The sequence below is a fragment of the Equus caballus genome, chromosome 14 (assembly GCF_041296265.1).
Source record: "Equus caballus isolate H_3958 breed thoroughbred chromosome 14, TB-T2T, whole genome shotgun sequence".
In the NCBI taxonomy this organism is placed as follows: domain Eukaryota; kingdom Metazoa; phylum Chordata; class Mammalia; order Perissodactyla; family Equidae; genus Equus; species Equus caballus.
The window spans coordinates 17619611-17638117 of record NC_091697.1 but is presented as its reverse complement, the minus strand read 5'-3'; the positions used below and the strand labels follow the sequence as shown (position 1 = coordinate 17638117).

Sequence of the window (18507 nt, the reverse complement as noted above, 5' to 3'; positions counted from 1 at the left end):
CCGATTATTTCAGCACTATTTGTTAAAAAGACTATCTTTTTTGCGTTTGATCCTTTGTCAAAGATCTGTTGACTATATTTATGACGCCTATTTCTGGGCTCTCTATTCTGTTCTAGTGATCTACTTGTCTATTCTTGTTGCCAGTCCCACACTGTCTGGATTGCTGTAGCTTCGTGGGAAGTCTTGAAGTCAGGGAGTGTCAGACCTCTGATTCTCTTCTTCTTCTTCCGTATTGAGTTGGCTATTCTGCGTGTTTTGCCTCTGCATTTAAACTTTAGAATCAGTTTGTCCATATCCACAGAATCAGGTGCTGGAGGTTTGATTTGGATTGCATTGAGGCTATAGCTCAAGGTGGGTTAAGTGTTTTTCACTACTATATTTTTTATCTCCTATTAATGTGGTAGATTGCAGAGATGGCCACCATCCCTTACTTGTCCCTGTGTCCACGCACTTTTACAATGTGACTTTGCAGCTTCTCCCATGAAGAGCTGATATTGATTTCTTCCTTCCTTGGTGTCTTGTCTTCCTTTAGCCAAGAGAATTTGGGAGAAGTGACAGTGTGAAGACCTTATTCCTTTGCACTCTGAGAATCTGCCACCACACACGTACATGCCCAGAGTGGCCTGCTGGAGGACAGGAAGCAGAGGGGTCACTGGCAAGTAATGACTCTGCTGTGACTTGCAGATGAATGAATTCTAAATGTTTAATGCACAGAACAGAGAAAACAGGCCGAAAACTGGAGGGCTTTTGATTTGCAAGTGCTAGAAAAAAGATTTTGGCTTGGCCAGAAAAGGCGGAGTGTGGACTCAGACCACACAGTTTGTAAAATGAAGTCACAAAATAGGGCTGTAGGTATGGTCTAAGAGGCATTTCTCCCAGGAAGACATGTGTGTCATAGTTCAACAAGAAGAAGGGTAGGGACCTGAGTAGGAGTCTGATGAGGGTGGGTCCTCAGAGGGACCCAGTGTTCCTAGTACATGGGCCTTGGCCCAGAAGGGGGTCTTGAGATGATGGCTGGGGCCTATCTCAGGGCATGGAGGCAGTGCTCTGTTTGCTTGGGATTACCCAGGAATAACATGGGCAGTACAGAGAAGCCCATGTCCAGCATCGTGCTGGAGCCCTCTGGCCTGTGGACAGTAGACAAGTGAGGGCTGAGGGAGATGCCCACAATGACAGGCCCAAGGCAGCCTCCCAGAGAGGAGCCCACACAGTGCAGGCCAGGGAGGCTGAAGAGAGGAACCATTCCCATGACAACAATGCAGGTGTGGCTTGGAGGCACCATGATCACAATAGGATGTCACAGTAGGGCCGTGGCACCAGGCAGCCCAGCCACACACCAGCGGTCCAAGACAGAGGAGACCCCAATCTTGCTGCTGAGGGTGGAGTGGACTTCAGGGAGCCTCTGTGACATCCAAACTTAGATCAGCCTCAGGGAGGAGAAGGACACAGAGCGGAGGAAACCTTGACAGACAGAGCGTTTACCAAAAGGAACCTGAGTCAGCCTGAGAGGATCTGAGGTTCAGTCTAGAAATGGCTGAACAAACATCCAGGCACAAGTTGCGTGTTTACCCCATCTATGGAAATGGAGGTGGTGCCTGAGAATAATTTCATTCAATTATGGATAAAGAAACATACATTTCTGTGCCTCTGAGTTATAACGTGTGTATGTCAAAACCTCCACATTTGTGTGTGAGATGGAAGCCCCACGAAACGATTTGGTTAAATAAATCAATATAGTTACTCATCGTGGGACACAAGACAGCTATTGAAAAGAGGAGCCTGCTTCGTATGTGCTGATGAGCAGAGACACCTACGACATCTCATCAAGGGGAAAAAAGCAAGCGACAGAGCAAAACACACAGTGTGATCCCCTTTAAGTGAGATAAAGGAGAGCAGGTGGGTGGGAAGGCTGAGCAGGCCTGGGCCCTTGGAGTGGAGGAGGAGCAAGCCTCCTTGCGCTGGAGCCCCTCGTACACACCAGCAGCCCCGCCCCATCCTCATGGGCCGCCCCACCTGTTAGTCCTCATTCCTTCCCTGCACAGGGCATGCCCACGACTTCATTTCCCTCCAGGTTGTCCTACATGGGGACAGTACCTCATCCTCAAAGACCTAACGGGCTTGTGGGAACAGGATTTGATTCCTTCTGTCTGTCTCTGAACGACTGATTTAGGGGACAATCGAATTTTCAAGTGGTTCAATTTTGTTTCTGAAGACCTTGCATAATTGAAAACAAACACTTAGCACGACTGATTTTTCCCTTAGCCCTGGGTGTGTGTGCGTGCGTCTCCTTGGTTTAAGGCTGTCTTCCCTCTTCTCCAGTTGTCTCTTCTACTTCACAGACTGTCTGGGACCGAGTCATGGCATAACCCTGGCAGAGTTTGTCTGCTTCGTAACATTTTGCCACATGTAATTTCAAACAGTGATTCTTGTTTGTGGCTCCCAGCTCTGGCACTAATGCTGCCACCTAATGCCAAGCTCACACTGTGATAAGAATTTTAAGACAGCAGAGTCACAGAGGCCGCTTGCAGAAGGCCGGATGCAGGGGTACAGCAGCCTGGGTTTCAAGATCCTACACAGCCATGGCAACAATTTGGTCACTGCCTAAAGGTCGCCACCGTGTGGCCATATTGCGCCACGCGGCCACGAGCTCAACACATCTTTAAAAATCACTGCCCCTCTTACCTTTTTAATTTAGAGGGATTCACATTATCTTCAAAAACAGTGTGTCAAGGTGAGGCTTTATGAATGACTTTTAGCATGCAATTTCAAATTCATATAATTTATACCTATAGAAAACAAGAGTGTACCAGGAGACGCTTGAGCTGAACTACTTTGAAGAAGAGCTGCGTAGACAATATGAGTCAAGAGGGTCCATCTTTCCTCTTTCCACCTGTGCTGGAATGCTTGTGCCCAGAGAAGAAAACCCCTCTTTAAAGCCGGTGACAGATCCGGTAGTGGTTGCCCTATTTACCTGGCACTGACTATGGTCAGCCTCCATGCTAAGCATTCCACGCGTTTACTTATTTACTTCTTCATTCACCGGTTATTTCTTGCCCTCCTACCATGTGGCGGGCACTCAGGATATAGGGGTGAATGAGCAGGAGCTCCGTGCTCCTCTATAGAATCTACTGGCCTCACCACAAGCCTGTGAGGTATGTACTATGCCAATCTTCGCTTTTCTATTGGGGAACTGAGTCACGGCGCAGTGAACTGACTTGCCCATGGCATTACTCCATCAGTGGTTTGAGATGCCTCTGCCCTCCACGGTTCCCAGCAGAGGCATCTCTTAGGGATGGATCACGCAGTCAGGCAGGGCCACAGATGTGAGGAGCGCTGCCTAGCACACCAGAAGATCTCCACAGACCTCTGTCACTTGTGGATTTCCCACTTGCTCGCTCACTCAGCAGAGACACATGGGTCCTGTGGAAGGAGCTCTTGGAGGCACACGTATGAACAACCCTTCAGGGCTCCGAGTGGGAACCTGAAGTTGGAAGGGCCCTGAGAGATGATCCAGCTCGCTGTCTGGCCTAGCACAGCACCCTCTGCAGAGGCCTCTGCAGGGGCCTTGGCCTGGGCTTGTATACTTTCAGTGACAGGGGGCTCAGCCCTTGTAAAGCAGCTGGTAAAACAAGTCTCTCTCTCTCTCTCTCTTTTTTTTTTTTTTGAGGAAGACTGGCCCTGAGCTAACATCCATGCCTATCTTCCTCTGCTTTATATGTGAGATGCCTGCCACAGCATGGCTTTCCAAGTGGTGGTGCCTAGGTCCAGGCCTGGGATTGGGGCTTCTGAACCGGGTTGCCCACCTGGAGCACAGGAAATTAACTGCTACAACACCAGGCCCGCCCGCAAGTTTCCCTTTATATTTGAAGAAAAACAGAAGTGCCATAAAGAAGTGAATCTTCATTTTCAATTAGTATTTTACCCACTCATAAAATTAAGTAAGACTTAAGTATTTCTTTGCCAAAAATGCTGACTACTTCACACACACACATTGAGCAGCCCTCCAGACCCTTGAGCGACGGAGCTCGGTCATTTATGCCACGTGGTAAGGCTGGTCTGAGATGGTCTGTTTCCGGGCTCTCAGCTCTGGTCGATTTATCTACCTCTGCACAGGACCAAACTGTCCTAATTATCACAACTTCAGAACGAATCCCGAGATTTTGTATAACAGATCACGTCTCTTTATTTTCTCTTTTGGAAGCATCTTAGTGATCCCAATAGTGAGTCCATAAATTTTGTGTGTGTGTTTTAATGTAAGTTGATTCATTATTTGTGTGAGGCTAGGCCAACAGGTGATGAGAAGACTGTCATTGAGAAGATCCCAGGAGGAGGGAACAGCCTGCCACACCGTGGGGGCCACACAAGGAAGCACAGGGGGCAGGCCGGAGACAGCAAGAGCCTTTATTGTGGTTTCTGCAGGAGGAAACAGGGCGAGGCAGGGCAAGCAGGCTTAGGAATAATTTGAATAACTTCAGGGGACTCTGGGGTGTAGGAGCTGCCCCTAGGTGTCTGGTACCCGGCCCTGGGGTGATTAGGGCAAGTGGCCTGAACGCGAGAGCCCCATAGAAGAGGTGGTTGGGGGTGCGGTCTGGATTGGGTGCTTTGCATTTGAAAATCACGCTCCCTAGTGAGTGGTTCACTCTCTGGGAATCGGTGAACCCTGGGAGGGGCAGTCCCTCCAGGGTCAGCAGGCTCCAGATGTTAAAGCATCAGAATCCAGGAAACGAAAGAAATGTTAGTACTGTATCCATTTTAAAATGTATTTAAAAATTTACCTATAATAAAATCTGTGATACACAGCTTTATAAATCTTGCCAAATGCATAGACGGGTGTATCAACTACCATACTCATGATACACGAGAATTCCATCACTCCCCACATTCCTTCTTGTTGCCCCCAGCCTCAAGCCCTGGCAAGCACTAGTCTAGTTGGCGTTTTCAGAATATCGTATAAATGCAGTCATGCAGCAGGTAGGCAGTCTTTTGGGTGTGGCTGCTTTCACTTAGCGTAATGCTTTTGACACTCATCTAAGTTGTGTGTATCAGTAACTAATTCCTTTTTTACTGAGGTAGAATTCACATGACCAAAGTCACTATTCTAGTGTGCTGTTCAGTGGGATTTAGTACCTTATAATGCTGTGCAGCCCTCGCCTCTGTCCGGTTCCATACCATTTTCATCTCCTTCAAAGGAGATGCAGTACTTATTAAGCAGTCATCCCCCACTCCCCGCTCCTCATCCCCCCGCAAACACAAATCTGCTTTTGGTCTCTGTGATTTGCCTATACTAGATACTCAGATAGGTAAAACCACACAATGTGTGTCCTTTTGTGTCTGGCTTCTTTCACTGAGCATGTTTTTGAGGTTCATCATGTTGTAGGCTGTGTCCTGCTTCGTTCCTTTTTGCGACTGAATGATATTCCATTGTATTATTGCTTACCCACTCATTTGTTGATGGAGATTTAGGATGTGTCCACCTTTTGGCTATTGTGAATAGTGCTGCTATGAAGACGTGTTCATGTACGTGTTTGAGTACCTGTTTTCAGTTTTTTGGGGTACATACCTAGCAGTGGAATTGCTGAGTCATGTGGTAGTTGTAGCTTAATTTGTTGAGGAACCGTCAAACTGTTTCCATAGCAGCTGCGTTATTTTACATTCCCACCAACAATGTATGAGGACTCCAGTTTCTCCACATCTTGGCCAACACTTGTCATTTTTTTCTTTTCTGGATTATGGCCATCCTTGTGGGTGCGAAGTGGTAACTCATTGTGGTTTTGATTTGCATTTCCCAAATGACCAGTCACATTGAACATCTTTTCATGTGCTTGTTGGTCATTTGTATATCTTCTTTGGAAAAATGTGTATTCAAATCCCTTGCCCAGTTTTTAATTGGATAGTTTGTCTTTTTGTTATTGACTTGTAGGAGTTCTGTATATATTCTGGATACTAGAACTTTATTGGATATATGATTTGCAAATATTTTCTCCCATTCTGTGGGCTGTCCTTCCACTCTTTCAATAGTGTACTTTGAAGCACAAATTTTTTTTCTTTTTTAAAAATATTTTTTGAATGTATATTGATTTTTTTTTTTGGTGTGAGGAAGATTGGCCCTGAGCTAACTTCTGTGCCAATCTTTCTCTATTTTATGTGGGATGCCGCCACAGTGTGGCTTGACAAGTGGTGCTAGGTCCGCACCAGGGATCCAAAGCAGTGAACCCTAGGCAGTCGAAGTGGAATGCACAAACTTAATCACTACACCACTGCGCCAGCCCAAAGCACAAAAATTTTTAATTTCGATGAAGTCCAGTTTATTTTTTCTTTACCGCTTATACCTCAGATGTCAGATCTAAGAAACCATAGTTAAATCCCAAGTCACAAAGATTTATCCTCACCTTCTTTCTATGAGTTTTATAATTTTAGCTCTTACAGTTAGATCTTTGATTCATTTTGAGTTAATTTTTATTTACAGTGTGAGACAGGGATCCAGTTCAATTCTTTTGCATGTTGGATATCCAGTTGTCTCAGTACCATTTGTTGAAGAATCTGTTTTTTCCCACTGAATTGTCTTGGGCACCCAGGTTGAAATTCAATTGACTATAGATGTATGAGCTTATTTCTGGACTCCCAATTCTATTTCATTGATCTCTGTATCTATCCTTATGCCAGTACCACACTGTCTTGATTACTGCTGTTTTGTAGTAAGCTGAAATTAGGAAGTGAGTTTTCCAATTTTCTTTTTCTTTTTCAAGATTATTTTTGTAGTTCCCTTGCAATTCCATATAAGTTGAGAATTGACTTTTCCATTTTTAAAAAAACTGCCATGGGATTTTTTTTTGAATTTTTATTTTTTTCGGATGTACATCATATTTCAAATTCTGGATACATTACATCATGTTCACTACCCAAACACTAATTATAGTGCCTCCCCTCACATGTGACCCTAATTACCCTTTTTGCCCTCCCCCCTTCTCCAATGGTAACCACCAGTCCAATCTCCAATGCTGTGTTTTTGTTTTTGTTTTTGTCATTTTTATCTTCTACTTATGAGTGAGATCATACGGTATTTGACTTTCTCCCTCTGACTTATATCACTCAGCATAATACCCTCAAGGTCCATCCATGTTGTCACAAATGGCTGGATTTCGTCATTTCTTATGGCAGAGTAGTAGTCCATTGTGTATAAATACCACATCTTCTTTATCCATTCGTCCCTTGATGGTCACCTAGGTCGCTTCCAAGTCTTGGCTACTGTGTATAAGGCTGCAATGAACATAGGGGTGCAAGTATCTTTATGCCTTTGTGTTCTCAAGTTCTTTGGATAAATACCCAGCAGTGGAATAGCTGGATCATATGGTAGATCTATCCTTAATTTTCTCAGGTTACTCCAAACTGCCTTCCATAGTGGCTGCACCAGTTTGCACTGCCACCAGCAGTGAACAAGGGTTCCCTTCTCTCCACACCCTCTCCAACATTTGTTGTTTCCTGTCGTGTTAATTATAGCCATTCTGACCGGAGTGAGGTGATACCTCATTGTAGTTTTGATTTGCATTTCCCTGATAGCTAATGATGTTGAGCATCTTTTCATATGCCTGTTGGCCATCCATATATCTTCTTTGGGGAAATCTCTATTCAGATCTTTTGCCCATTTTCTAATTGGATTGTTGGTTTTTTTGTTGTTGAGCTGTATGAGTTCTTTGTATATTTTGGATATTAACCCCTTATCTGATATGTGATTTGCAAATATCTTCTCCCAATTGTTAGGTTGTCTTTCCGTTTTGTTGATGGTTTCCTTTGCTGTGCAGAAACTTTTTAGTTTAATGTAGTCCCATTTGTTCATTTTTTCTTTTGTTTCCCTTGCCTGGTCAGACATAGGACTTGAAAATATGCTGCTCAGACCAATGTCATAGAGCGTGCTGCTTATGTTTTCTTCTAGAAGTCTCATGGTTTCGGGTGTAACGTTGAAGTCTTTAATCCATTTTGAGTTGATTTTTGTGCATGGTGTAAGGGAATGGTCTACTTTCATTCTTTTGCATGTGGTTGTCCAGTTTTCCCAACACCATTTATTGAAGAGACTCTCCTTTCTCCATCGTATGCTCTTGGCTCCCTTGTCGAATATTAGCTGTCCATACACGTGTGGGTTTCCTTCTGGGCTCTCAATTTTGTTCCATTGATCTGTGTGTCTGTTTTTGTGCCAGTACCATGCTGTTTTGGTTACTATGGCTTTGTAGTATAATTTGAAATCAGGGAGTGTGATACCTCCAGCTTTGTTCTTTTTTCTCAGGAATCCTTTGGCTATTCGGGGTCTTTTGTTGTTCCATATAAATTTTAGGATTCTTTGTTCTATTTCTATAAAAAATGTTGTTGAAACTTTGATAGGGGTTGCGTGAATCTATAGATTGCTTTAGGAAGTATGGACATTTTAACAATGTTAAATCTTCCAATCCAAGAGCACAGAATATCTTTCCATTTCTTTGTGTCTTCTTCGATTTCTTTCAACAATGTTTTATAGTTTTCGGTGTACAGATCTTTCACCTCTTTCGTTAAGTTTATTCCTAGGTTATTTATTCTTTTTGTTGCAATTGTAAATGAGATTGTATTCTTAATTTCTCTTTCTGCTACTTCGTTGTTAGTGTATAGAAATGCAATGGATTTTTGTACATTGATTTTGTATGCCGCAACTTGACTGTATTCCTTTATTATTTCTAAAAGTTTTTTAGTGGACTCTTTAGGGTTTTTTGATATAAAATCATGTCGTCTGCAAAGAGTGACAGTTTCACTTCTTCTTTTCCAATGTGGATCCCTTTTATTTCTTTTTCTTGCCTGATTGCTCTGGCTAGGACTTCCAATACTATGTTAAACAAGAGTGGTGACAGTGGGCAGGCATCCTTGTCTGGTTCCTCTTCTTAGCGGGATAGCTTTCAGTTTTTCTCCATTGAGAATGATATTTGCTGTGGGTTTGTCATATATGGCCTTTATTATGTTGAGGTATTTTCCTTCTATACCCAATTTATTTAGAGTTTTTATCATAAATGGATGCTGTATCTTGTCAAATGCTTTCTCTGCATCTATTGAGATGATCATGTGATTTTTATTCTTCATTTTGTTAATGTGGTGTATCACGTTGATAGATTTGCAGATGTTGAACCATCCCTGCATCCCTGGAATGAAACCCACTTGATCATGATGTGTGATTTTTTTAATGTATTGTTATATTCGATTTGCTAGTATTTTGTTGAGGATTTTTGCATGAATGTTCATCAGTGATATTGGCCTGTAATTTTCTTTTTTTGTGTTGTCCTTGTCTGGTTTTGGTATCAGGATAATGTTTGCTTTGTAGAAGGAGTTAGGAAGCCTCCCCTCCTCTTCAATTTTTTGGAAGAGTTTGACAAGGATAGGTATTAAGTCTTTGAATGTTTGGTAGAATTCACCAGGGAAGCATTCACCATCTGGTCCTGGACTTTTATTTTTTGGGAGGTTTTTAATTGCTGTTTCGATCTCCTTACTGGTGATTGGTCTATTCAAATTTTCTACATCTTCTTGGTCCAGTTTTGGAAGGTTGTATGTTTCTAAGAATTTATCCATTTCTTCTAGGTCATCCAATTTGTTGGCGTATAGCTTTTCATAGTATTCTCTTATTATCTTTTGTATTTCTGAGGTGTCCATTGTAATCTCTCCTCTTTCATTTCTGATTTTATTTATTTGAGCCTTCTCTCTTTTTTTCTTGGTGAGTCTAGCTAGGGGTTTGTCAATTTTGTTTATCTTTTCAAAGAACAAGCTCTTGGTTTCATTAATTTTTTCTATTGTTTTTTTTTAGTCTCTTTCATTTATTTCTGCTCTGATTTTTATTATTTCCTTCCTTCTGCTGATTTTGGGCTTTGTTTGTTGTTTTTTTTCCAGTACCTGTAGGTGCCCTTTTAGATTGTCTATTTGGGATTTTTCTTCTTTGTTGAGGTAGGCCTGAATTGCTATAAACTTCCCTCGTAGAACTGCTTTTGCTATGTCCCACAGATTTTTGCATGTTGTGTTTTCATTTTCATTTGTCTCCAGGAATTTTTTGATTTCTTCTTTGATTTCTTCATTGACCCAATCATTGTTCAGTAGCATTTTGTTCAATCTCCACATTTTTGTGGCTTTTCTGGTTTTCTTTCTGTAGTTGATTTCCAGTTTCATACCTTTGTGGTCAGAAAAGATGCATGGTATTATTTCGATCTTCTTAAATTTATTGAGATTTGCTTTGTGGCCTAGTATGTGATCAATCCTGGAGAATGTTCCATGGGCATTTGAAAAGAATGTGTATTCTGTGGTTTTTGGATGGAATGTTCTGCATATATCTACTAAGTCCATCTGGTCTAATGTGTCCTTTAAGGCGAGTGTTTCCTTATTGATCTTGTGTTTGGATGATCTATCCATTGGTGTAAGTGGAGTGTTAAAGTCCCCTACTATTGTTGTGTTACTGTCTATTTCTCCTCTTATGTCTGTTAATAATTGCTTTATATATTTAGGTGCTCCTATGTTGGGTGTGTAGATATTTACAAGTGTTATATTTTCTTGTTGGATTGTTCCCTTTATCATTATGTAGTGCCCGTCTTTGTCTCTTATTACAGTTTTTGATTTAAAGTCTATTTTTTCTGATATAAGTATTGCTACCCCCCCTTTCTTTTCTTTGCCATTTGCGTGGAATATCTTTTTCCATCCTTTCACTTTCAGTTTGTGAGTGTCTGTAGGTCTGAAGTGTGTCTCTTGTATGCAGCATATACATGGATCTTGTTTTTTCATCCAGTTGGCCACCCTATGGCATTTGATTGGAGCCTTTAATCCATTGACATTTAAAGTAGCTATTGATAAATATGTATTTATTGCCATTTTGTCACTTTTTCTTTTTTTTTGGGTGTTTTAGTAGTTCTTCTCAGTTCCTTTCTTTTTCTCTTGCTCTCTTCACTTGTGGTTTGATGACTATCTTTAGTAATATGTTTGATTTCTTTTGTCTTACTTTTTTTCCTGCTTGTTATAGGTTTCTGGTTTGTGGTTACCCTGAGGATCCTATTTAATATACTATGCATATAACGGTCTATATTGAGTAGATAGACTCTTTAGCTTGACCTCTTTCTAAAAGCTCTACTTTTTCACTCCCACATTGTATGTTTTTCACATCATATATAGTCTTTTGTTTAGTGTGTGTCTATCCATTACCCTCTTATCATTGAAACAGGTAATTTTAGTACATTTGTCTTTTAACCTTCATATTACCTTCACAGGTAGTTGACCTGCTGCCTTTACTATACTTTTACCTTACAAGTGATTTTATTGCCTGTTTTTTCTTGTTGTTGTTTTGTGTTTTTTTGATAATTTTTTTTCTTTTATCTCTATTTGTGGTCATTACTTTCCCACTTAAATAAGTCCCTTCGGCATTTCTTGTAGAACTGGTTTCTTAGTGATAAACTCCTTTAATTTTTGCTTGTCTGGGAAGCTCTTTATCTCTCCTTCCATTCTGAATGACAGCCTTGATGGATAGAGTATTCTTAGTTGTAGGTTTTTTCCATTTAGCACTTCAAATATGTCATGCCATTCTCTTCTCGCCTGTAGGGTCTTGGCTGAGAAGTCTGCTGAAAGCCTGATGGGCTTCCCTTTGTATGTCACTTGTGGCCTTTCTCTTGCTGCTTTTAGGATTCTCTCTTTGTCTTTAATTTTAGACATTTTCATTATAATATGTCTTGGTGTGGGCCTCTTTGGGCTTCTCTTGTTTGGAGCTCTCTGTGCTTCCTGAACTTGGATGTCTGTTTCCTTCCTCAGGTGAGGAAAATTTTCGTCTATTATTTCAACAAATAAATTTTCTGCCCCTTTGACTCTCTCTTCTCCTTCTGGGACCCCTATAATCCGAATGTTAGCACACTTGATATTGTCCCAGAGTTCCCTTACACTGTTCTCATTCTGTCTAATTCTTTTTTCTCTTTTCTGTTCTGCTTGGGTGATTTCCTCTAATCTTTCGTCTAGCTCGCTGATCCGTTCTTCTGCTTCCTCTACTCTGCTATTGAGTCCCTCTAGTGAATTTCTCATTTTGAGTATTGTATTCTTCATTTCTGATTGGTTCTTTTTTATATCTTCCAATTCTTTGCTGATGTGCTCACTGTGTTCATCCATTCTTCTCTGCATATCTGTGAGCATTCTCATTATATTTTGTTTGAATTCCTTGTCAAGGAGGTTGCTGGTTTCTGTTTCACTTAGTTCTTTTTCTGGTGTTGTGTGGTGTTCCCTTGCTTGGAAAGTATTCCTCTGCCTCCTCATTATGCCTCTTTCTCTGTGCTGTTTTCTTTGTACTAGGTGAGTCGGCTATGTCTCCTGATCTTGGAGAAGTGGCCTTATGTATGAGATGCCTTATGAGGCCAAACAGTTTGCTTCCCTCTCGCCATCAGACCATAAGAACCAGGAGTGACTCCTTTGCGGGCTACTTGTGTTCTTCTGCTGTGGCAGGGTTGCTCCCACTGCAGGTACCCAGGGAGTCTGATCTTTCCTTCCCTGGCCAGCTGTTTGTAAATCTGGTTTGGAGGGGCCTCAGCACTGTTGGCTACAAAGTCTATTAGCACACTCTTATTGCAAGTGTCCTCTTAATTGGGTTGGTACCCAGTGTAGCTGGTTGCTAGGCTCAGGGGTGTACAGTTGTGATAGGCCTGAGGCCAACAAGGCTGATGTCAGTTCTCTTAGGAGTGCAGCTGAGTGGGGCTAGCCCTTGGCATGGAGGCACTCAGTTGTTTCAGGCTTTGGAATGTGGGGCTGATCCTTTTTATGGCTATTTATGAAGCACAAGTCTTCTGCCGCTGATAAGCCTCACCCCCCCACTGGACCACATACACTGTCAACATGGTCCTGGTCCATGCACACTTCTCAACCCCCTGGAGTGTACCCCAACTCCAGCCTGCAGAGGTCCCCACCTCTGCCCCAATGCCCCCCACATTTCACCTGGTCCTCACACAAGCCCTGCTCTACAGAGGCAGACACCCTTGCCTGCCTGTAGAGGATCAAGGCATTCAGTCAATGCAGGCTGAAAAGTAGCCTGAGGGCTTGCTGTTAGGTGGGGCCAGTCCCTAGGGCGGGTTGCCTGCCCTGGCTGAACTGGATTAAATCTGTGCTCCAGTGGGTGTGGCAGACCCCTGGGCTAACAGCCTAAGGGACGCACGCACCTCAGTGGCCCCCACCAGTGTCTGTATCAGCACGCCTGGACCAGCTCAGAACAACGGCCCCCCACCAATGTCTCAGTCTCAGGAGAGGATCCTCCTCTCACCAAGATGCCCCCAGAGCCCACCAGGTGAGTCTTGTTTCACCAAAGGACAGTCAGCCTGCTCTCTGGTGATTTTAGGTTGCTACAATGAGTGAGTTTGTGCATGGGCCCTTTAAGACCCGGATCTTTCTGGCTTTCGGCCGATAGCTTTTCTGGAGTGTCCTCGCTGCAGTTAATAGCCAGCAAAGCCAGATAGTAAGACCCCCATCTCAGTTGGGCTGAGTCCGAAGGATGGTTATAGCAGTATTGCCCCTGCTCCGGACCTAACTCCTCCAGGGAGGGCTGCGTACCTTAGGGTGGCTCCCGCCTGGCCAGCTGAGAAGCTCCGCTGCTCCCAAAGGTGGCTTTTTTCCTCTCCGGCCAGACTTACTGCCTCTTCTCCTTTCGTCAGGACTGTCCCTTGTCATGGGGGTTCTTTTTATCCAGTTTTCAGTTTTCAATCCAGGGTGATTCTTCCCAAAATTGTTGTAACCTGGTTGTGTTCGTGGGAGGAGGCAAGTTCAACGTCTGCTCACGGCGCCATCTTGACGAGAACTCCTGCCATGGGATTTTGACAGTGATTGCACGGACTCAATAGATTGCTTGGGGAGACTTAATTAACAATATTAAGTCTTCCGATCCATGAACATGGGATGTCTTTTGCTAGTATTTTATAGAGGACTTTGTATCTATATTCATGAGGGGTACTGCTCTGCAGTTTTTTCCTTGTAGTGTCTTTATTGCTATCAGGATAATGCTATCAGGTGTTGCTATCAGGATAATGCTGGCTCATAGAATGAGTTAGGATGTGGTCTCTCCTCTTCTATTTTTTGGAAGAGTTTGAGAAGAATTGATATTAATTCTTCTTTAAATGTTTGGTAGTATTCACCATTGAAAACACCTGGCCCTGGGCTTTTTTATTGGGAAGGTTTTGATGTACTGATTCAAGCAATTTACTTGTTATAGGTCTTTTCAACTTTTCTAATTCTTCTTGAGCCAATTTAGGTAGTTTTTCTGTTTCAAGGAATTTGTCCATTTCATCTGTGTATCTAATTTGCTGGTAGCAAATATCATCATCTTGTGATTCTTTTTTATTTGCATAAGGTCAGTTGTAATGCCTCCATTTTCATTTATGATTTAAGTAATTTGAGTCTTCTCTTTTTTCTTAGTTGTAGCTAAAGGTTTGTCAATTTTATTGCACTTTTAAAACAATAAACTTTTATTTTCATTGATTCTCTCTACTGTTTTCTATTCTCTTTTTTTTAATTCATCTCAACTCTAATCTTTATTATTTTCTCTCTTTGCCTAGCTTTAGATTTAGTTTTTTCTTCTTTTTTAGGTCTTTAATGTGTTAAGTTAGGTAATTGATTTGAGATCTTTCTTTTTATTAACATAAGCGTTTACAGGCATAAATTTCTTTCTAGGCACTGCTTTCAGTGTAGCCCATAAGTTTTGGTATGTTGTGTTTTCATTTTTACTTTTTCACTTTCTGTATATTTGTGAATTTTCTACTTTTCCTTTTGTTATTGATTTCTAGTTTCATGCCATTCTGGTTGGAGAAGACAATGTATGATTTCAGCACATTTTAAAATTTTATTTTTAAATAAATTTGTTGAGACACTTTATCTCCTCACCTATTGTGTATCCTGGAGAATGTTCTATGTGCACTTGAGAAGAATGTGTACTCCACTCTTTGGGTGGAGTGTTCTGTAAATGTCTGTTAGGTCTTGTTGGTCAGGTTGTCTATTTCCTTATTGATCTTCTGTCTGGATGTTCTATACAATATTGATGTTTGAGTAGTGAAATCTCCAACTATTATTGTACAGCTATGTATTTCTCCCTTCAATTCTGTCAATTTTTTCTTCGCATATTTTGAGGCTCTGTTGTTATGTGCATGTATTTGTAATTGTTATATATTTTGATGGATTTACCCTTTTGTCAACATCTAATGTCGTTCTTTATCTCTTGCAATAATTTTGACTTAAAGTTTATTTTGTCTGCTATCAATATAGCCACACAAACTCTCTTTGGACACTATTTGCATGGAGTATCTATTTCTTTACTTTCAATCTATTTGTGTCTTTGGATCTAAAGTTAGTTTCTTTTAGATAGCATATATTTGGATCATGTTTTTTTCTTTTTTATTCATTCTGCAATTTCTGGCTTTTAACTGGAGAGTTTAATCTATTTACTGTGATTAAAAAATTATCCATAAGGGAGTGTTTACTTCTATTATTTGGATATTTGCTTTCCATGTGTCTAATATCCTTTTTGTTCCTCCATTATTATCCTATTTTGTGATTAATTCACTTTTTCTAGTGTACTATTTTCATTTCCCTGTTACTTCCTTTTCTGTGTATTTTATAGTTATTTTTTAGTGGTTACATTGGGGATTAAAACTGATATCTTAAATTTATAACAATATCATTTGATTGAATACCAACTTAGTTTCAATGGTATACAAAACTCTGTTCCTACACAGCACATCACCCCCCTTATGTTGTTATTGTCACAAATTACGTCTTTATTCATCATGTGCCATTACTGTAGATGTATAATTATTTTTCTATGTATTTGTTTCCTAAGTTGTATAGAAAACAGAAATTACAAACTAAAAATTTAGTAATACTGACTTTTATATTTACCTGGGTAGTTACATTGAATTGCACTTTTTGTTTCTTCATGCAGCTTTGAGTTACTGTCCAGAGTCTTTCATTTCAGCCTGAAGGACGTCTTTTAACATTTCTTGTAGGGAAGGCCTACTAGCGAGGAACTCCCTCAGCTTTTGTTTTTCTGAGAATATCTTAATTTCTCCTTCATTTTTGAAGAATAGTTTTAACAGGTCTATTTCTTGGTTGACAGTTTTATTCTTTCAGCACTTTAAATATATCATTCCACTGGCTTCTGACCTCTGTATTTCTGATGATAAATCAGCTGTTAGTCTTATTGAGGGTCCTTCCTATGTGACGAGTCACTTCTCTCCTGCCGCATTGATCATTTTCTCTTTGCCTTTGCTTTTGACGATTTGATTGTGTGTCTTTGTGTGGATCTCTAATTTTATCCTACTTGGAGTTTGTTGAGCTTCTTCGATGTGTATTTCCATATGTTTCATGAAATTTGGGAGTTTTTGGACATTATTTCTTCAAACACTCTTTCTGCCCCTCTCTCTCTTTTCCCCTTCTCAGATTTCCATTGTGCATATGTTAGTATGCAGATGGTGTCCCATTGGTCTCCAAGGATCTGTTTATTTTTCTTCATTCTTTCTTCTTTCTGCTCTTCAGACTGAATAATACCTAAATTTGTTGATTTTTCTACCCATTCAAATCTGCTGTTGAAACCCTCTGGTAAATTTTTCATTTCATTATTGTACTTTTCAGATTCAGAATTTCTTTTGGTTCATTTTTATAATTTCTATATCCTTACTGATTTTATGTGTTCAGACATTCTCCTGTTTGTTTTTTTTATTAGTTCTTTGTCCATGGTTTCCTTTAATTCTCTGAGTACAGTTAAGATGGTTGGTTTTAAGTCTTTGTCTAGTAGGTCCAGTAACTAGGCTTCCTCATAGTTTCACTTAAATCTCTTTTTTTCCCTGGACCATACTTTCTTTTTTTTGCAAGCCTGATAATTTTGTTGTTGTTGTTAAAAACTAGACATTTTAAATATTAGAACATGGCAACTCTGGAATCTGATTCTCCTCCTTTCCTAGGATTTGTTGTTGATACTTGTTTTGGATTGTTGTTGTTTGTGTAGTGGCTTTTCTAAACAATTTTTTAAAATTTGTGTTCTTCGTTGTGTGTGGCCACTCACGTCTATGTATTGTTAACTTAGCAGTCTCATTATTTGACAGAGATTTCCTTAAATGACTGGAGACCCCCAAAATTCTCCCAGTATTTTAAGATTGATTTTATGTTGAGGCACACCTTCAATGCTTACCAGGCTATTTACAACTCTGCCTTAACCCCTCTTCCTTTTTGCTCATAGCCTAAAGGTCAGCCAGAGGTGAAAGTTTAGGATCTTCTCAGGTCTCTTTTGAGCACACATCAAGCCCTGGGCCTGGATATGGCATTCCAGATTCCCCAATATAGGCAGGAGATTTTCAAAGCCCTTATTCCCCCAAGTATCTGCTTCCCAGGTTTTTGCTTTGAGCATTTCTCGCCCAGATGGTTATCCTTTGCCCCAGCAACTGCAGCAAATATATTTGCAGTGAATACTTTTGCCTTTAAATACTTTTGACAAATGTCACCCAGAAAGCTACTCAGTTCTGGAAAGGCTCCAAGGCAGGTGAAACAAGAGCAAGCTCTTGAGTTGTTCCTTCAGGGAGCCGCCAGACTGGTCAAAGATACAAGCACAATGAGAATAGGTCTCTACTGATCTCTCTAGTGCCAGCAACCTGCAGCAGCCTGCTGCTGTCTTTCTGGCTGCTTCCAAGTTGGGAAGTGGGGGAAACTAAGCAGGTAAGTTAAAATGCCACAGGACTTTCAGTGAAATTCAGCAGCTTCATTAAGCATTCATTATTATTTATTAATACTTCATTAAGCATTCCCTTGTTGCTGTAAGTTTTTGATTAGATTTCAGAGTTATTAAAAACTTGATTCTGAACTTTTTGTAAGCTTCTTTGTTGCTTTTATGGAGGGATGGAATGTTAGAGTTCCCTACTCTGCCATCTTTGGTTACAGCACTCAATTACTTCCTTTTAAGTGCCCAATAGTATATTCCATTGTGTGGATGTACCACTGTTTGTTTATTAACCAGTTAGAAGACATTTGTATTAGTCTCAGTTTCTGGCAATTATGAATAAGGCTGCTGTAAACAAGCTTAGTTAACATAAGCTTTTCCCCTAGGAATAAGATTGTTGGCTAATAAGTGAGTGAATAACTTCATAAGAAACTGCAAAACTGTTATCCAGAGTGTCTATACCATTTTGCATTCCTGTGAGCAGTGTATGAGAGTTTTGGTTACTCTGTGGCTTTTTCAGCACTTGCTATTGTCACTTTTTAAAAAATTCAGCAATTCTAGTGGGTGTGTAGTGTATTTTATTGTAGTTTTATTTTACATTTCCATAATGATTAGTGATGTCGAGTGTCTTTTTGTGTGCTTACTTGCCATCTTCATATCTTTTTAGGTGTAGTGGGTTCAGATATTTTGTCCCTTTTAAAAAATTGGTTTTTTTTATTGTTGAATTTTAAGAGTTCTTTATATTCTGCATACAAATCCTTTATCAGATATATGATTTGAAAGTTTCCTCTCCCAGTATGTTG

At 40.7% G+C, this 18507-nt stretch overlaps 1 protein-coding gene across 1 annotated transcript in view; it reads left to right on the top strand.

Annotated features, from left to right (window-relative positions):
• The first annotated feature begins 1076 nt into the window (after positions 1-1076).
• Positions 1077-18507, top strand: part of LOC100630328 (nuclear envelope pore membrane protein POM 121-like) — a 76268-nt gene continuing 58837 nt past the window's right edge. Inside the window, exon 1 of the mRNA XM_070234704.1 lies at positions 1077-1144. Within this exon, the coding sequence (XP_070090805.1) occupies positions 1077-1144 (68 nt within the window). The remainder of the gene's footprint in view (positions 1145-18507) is intronic.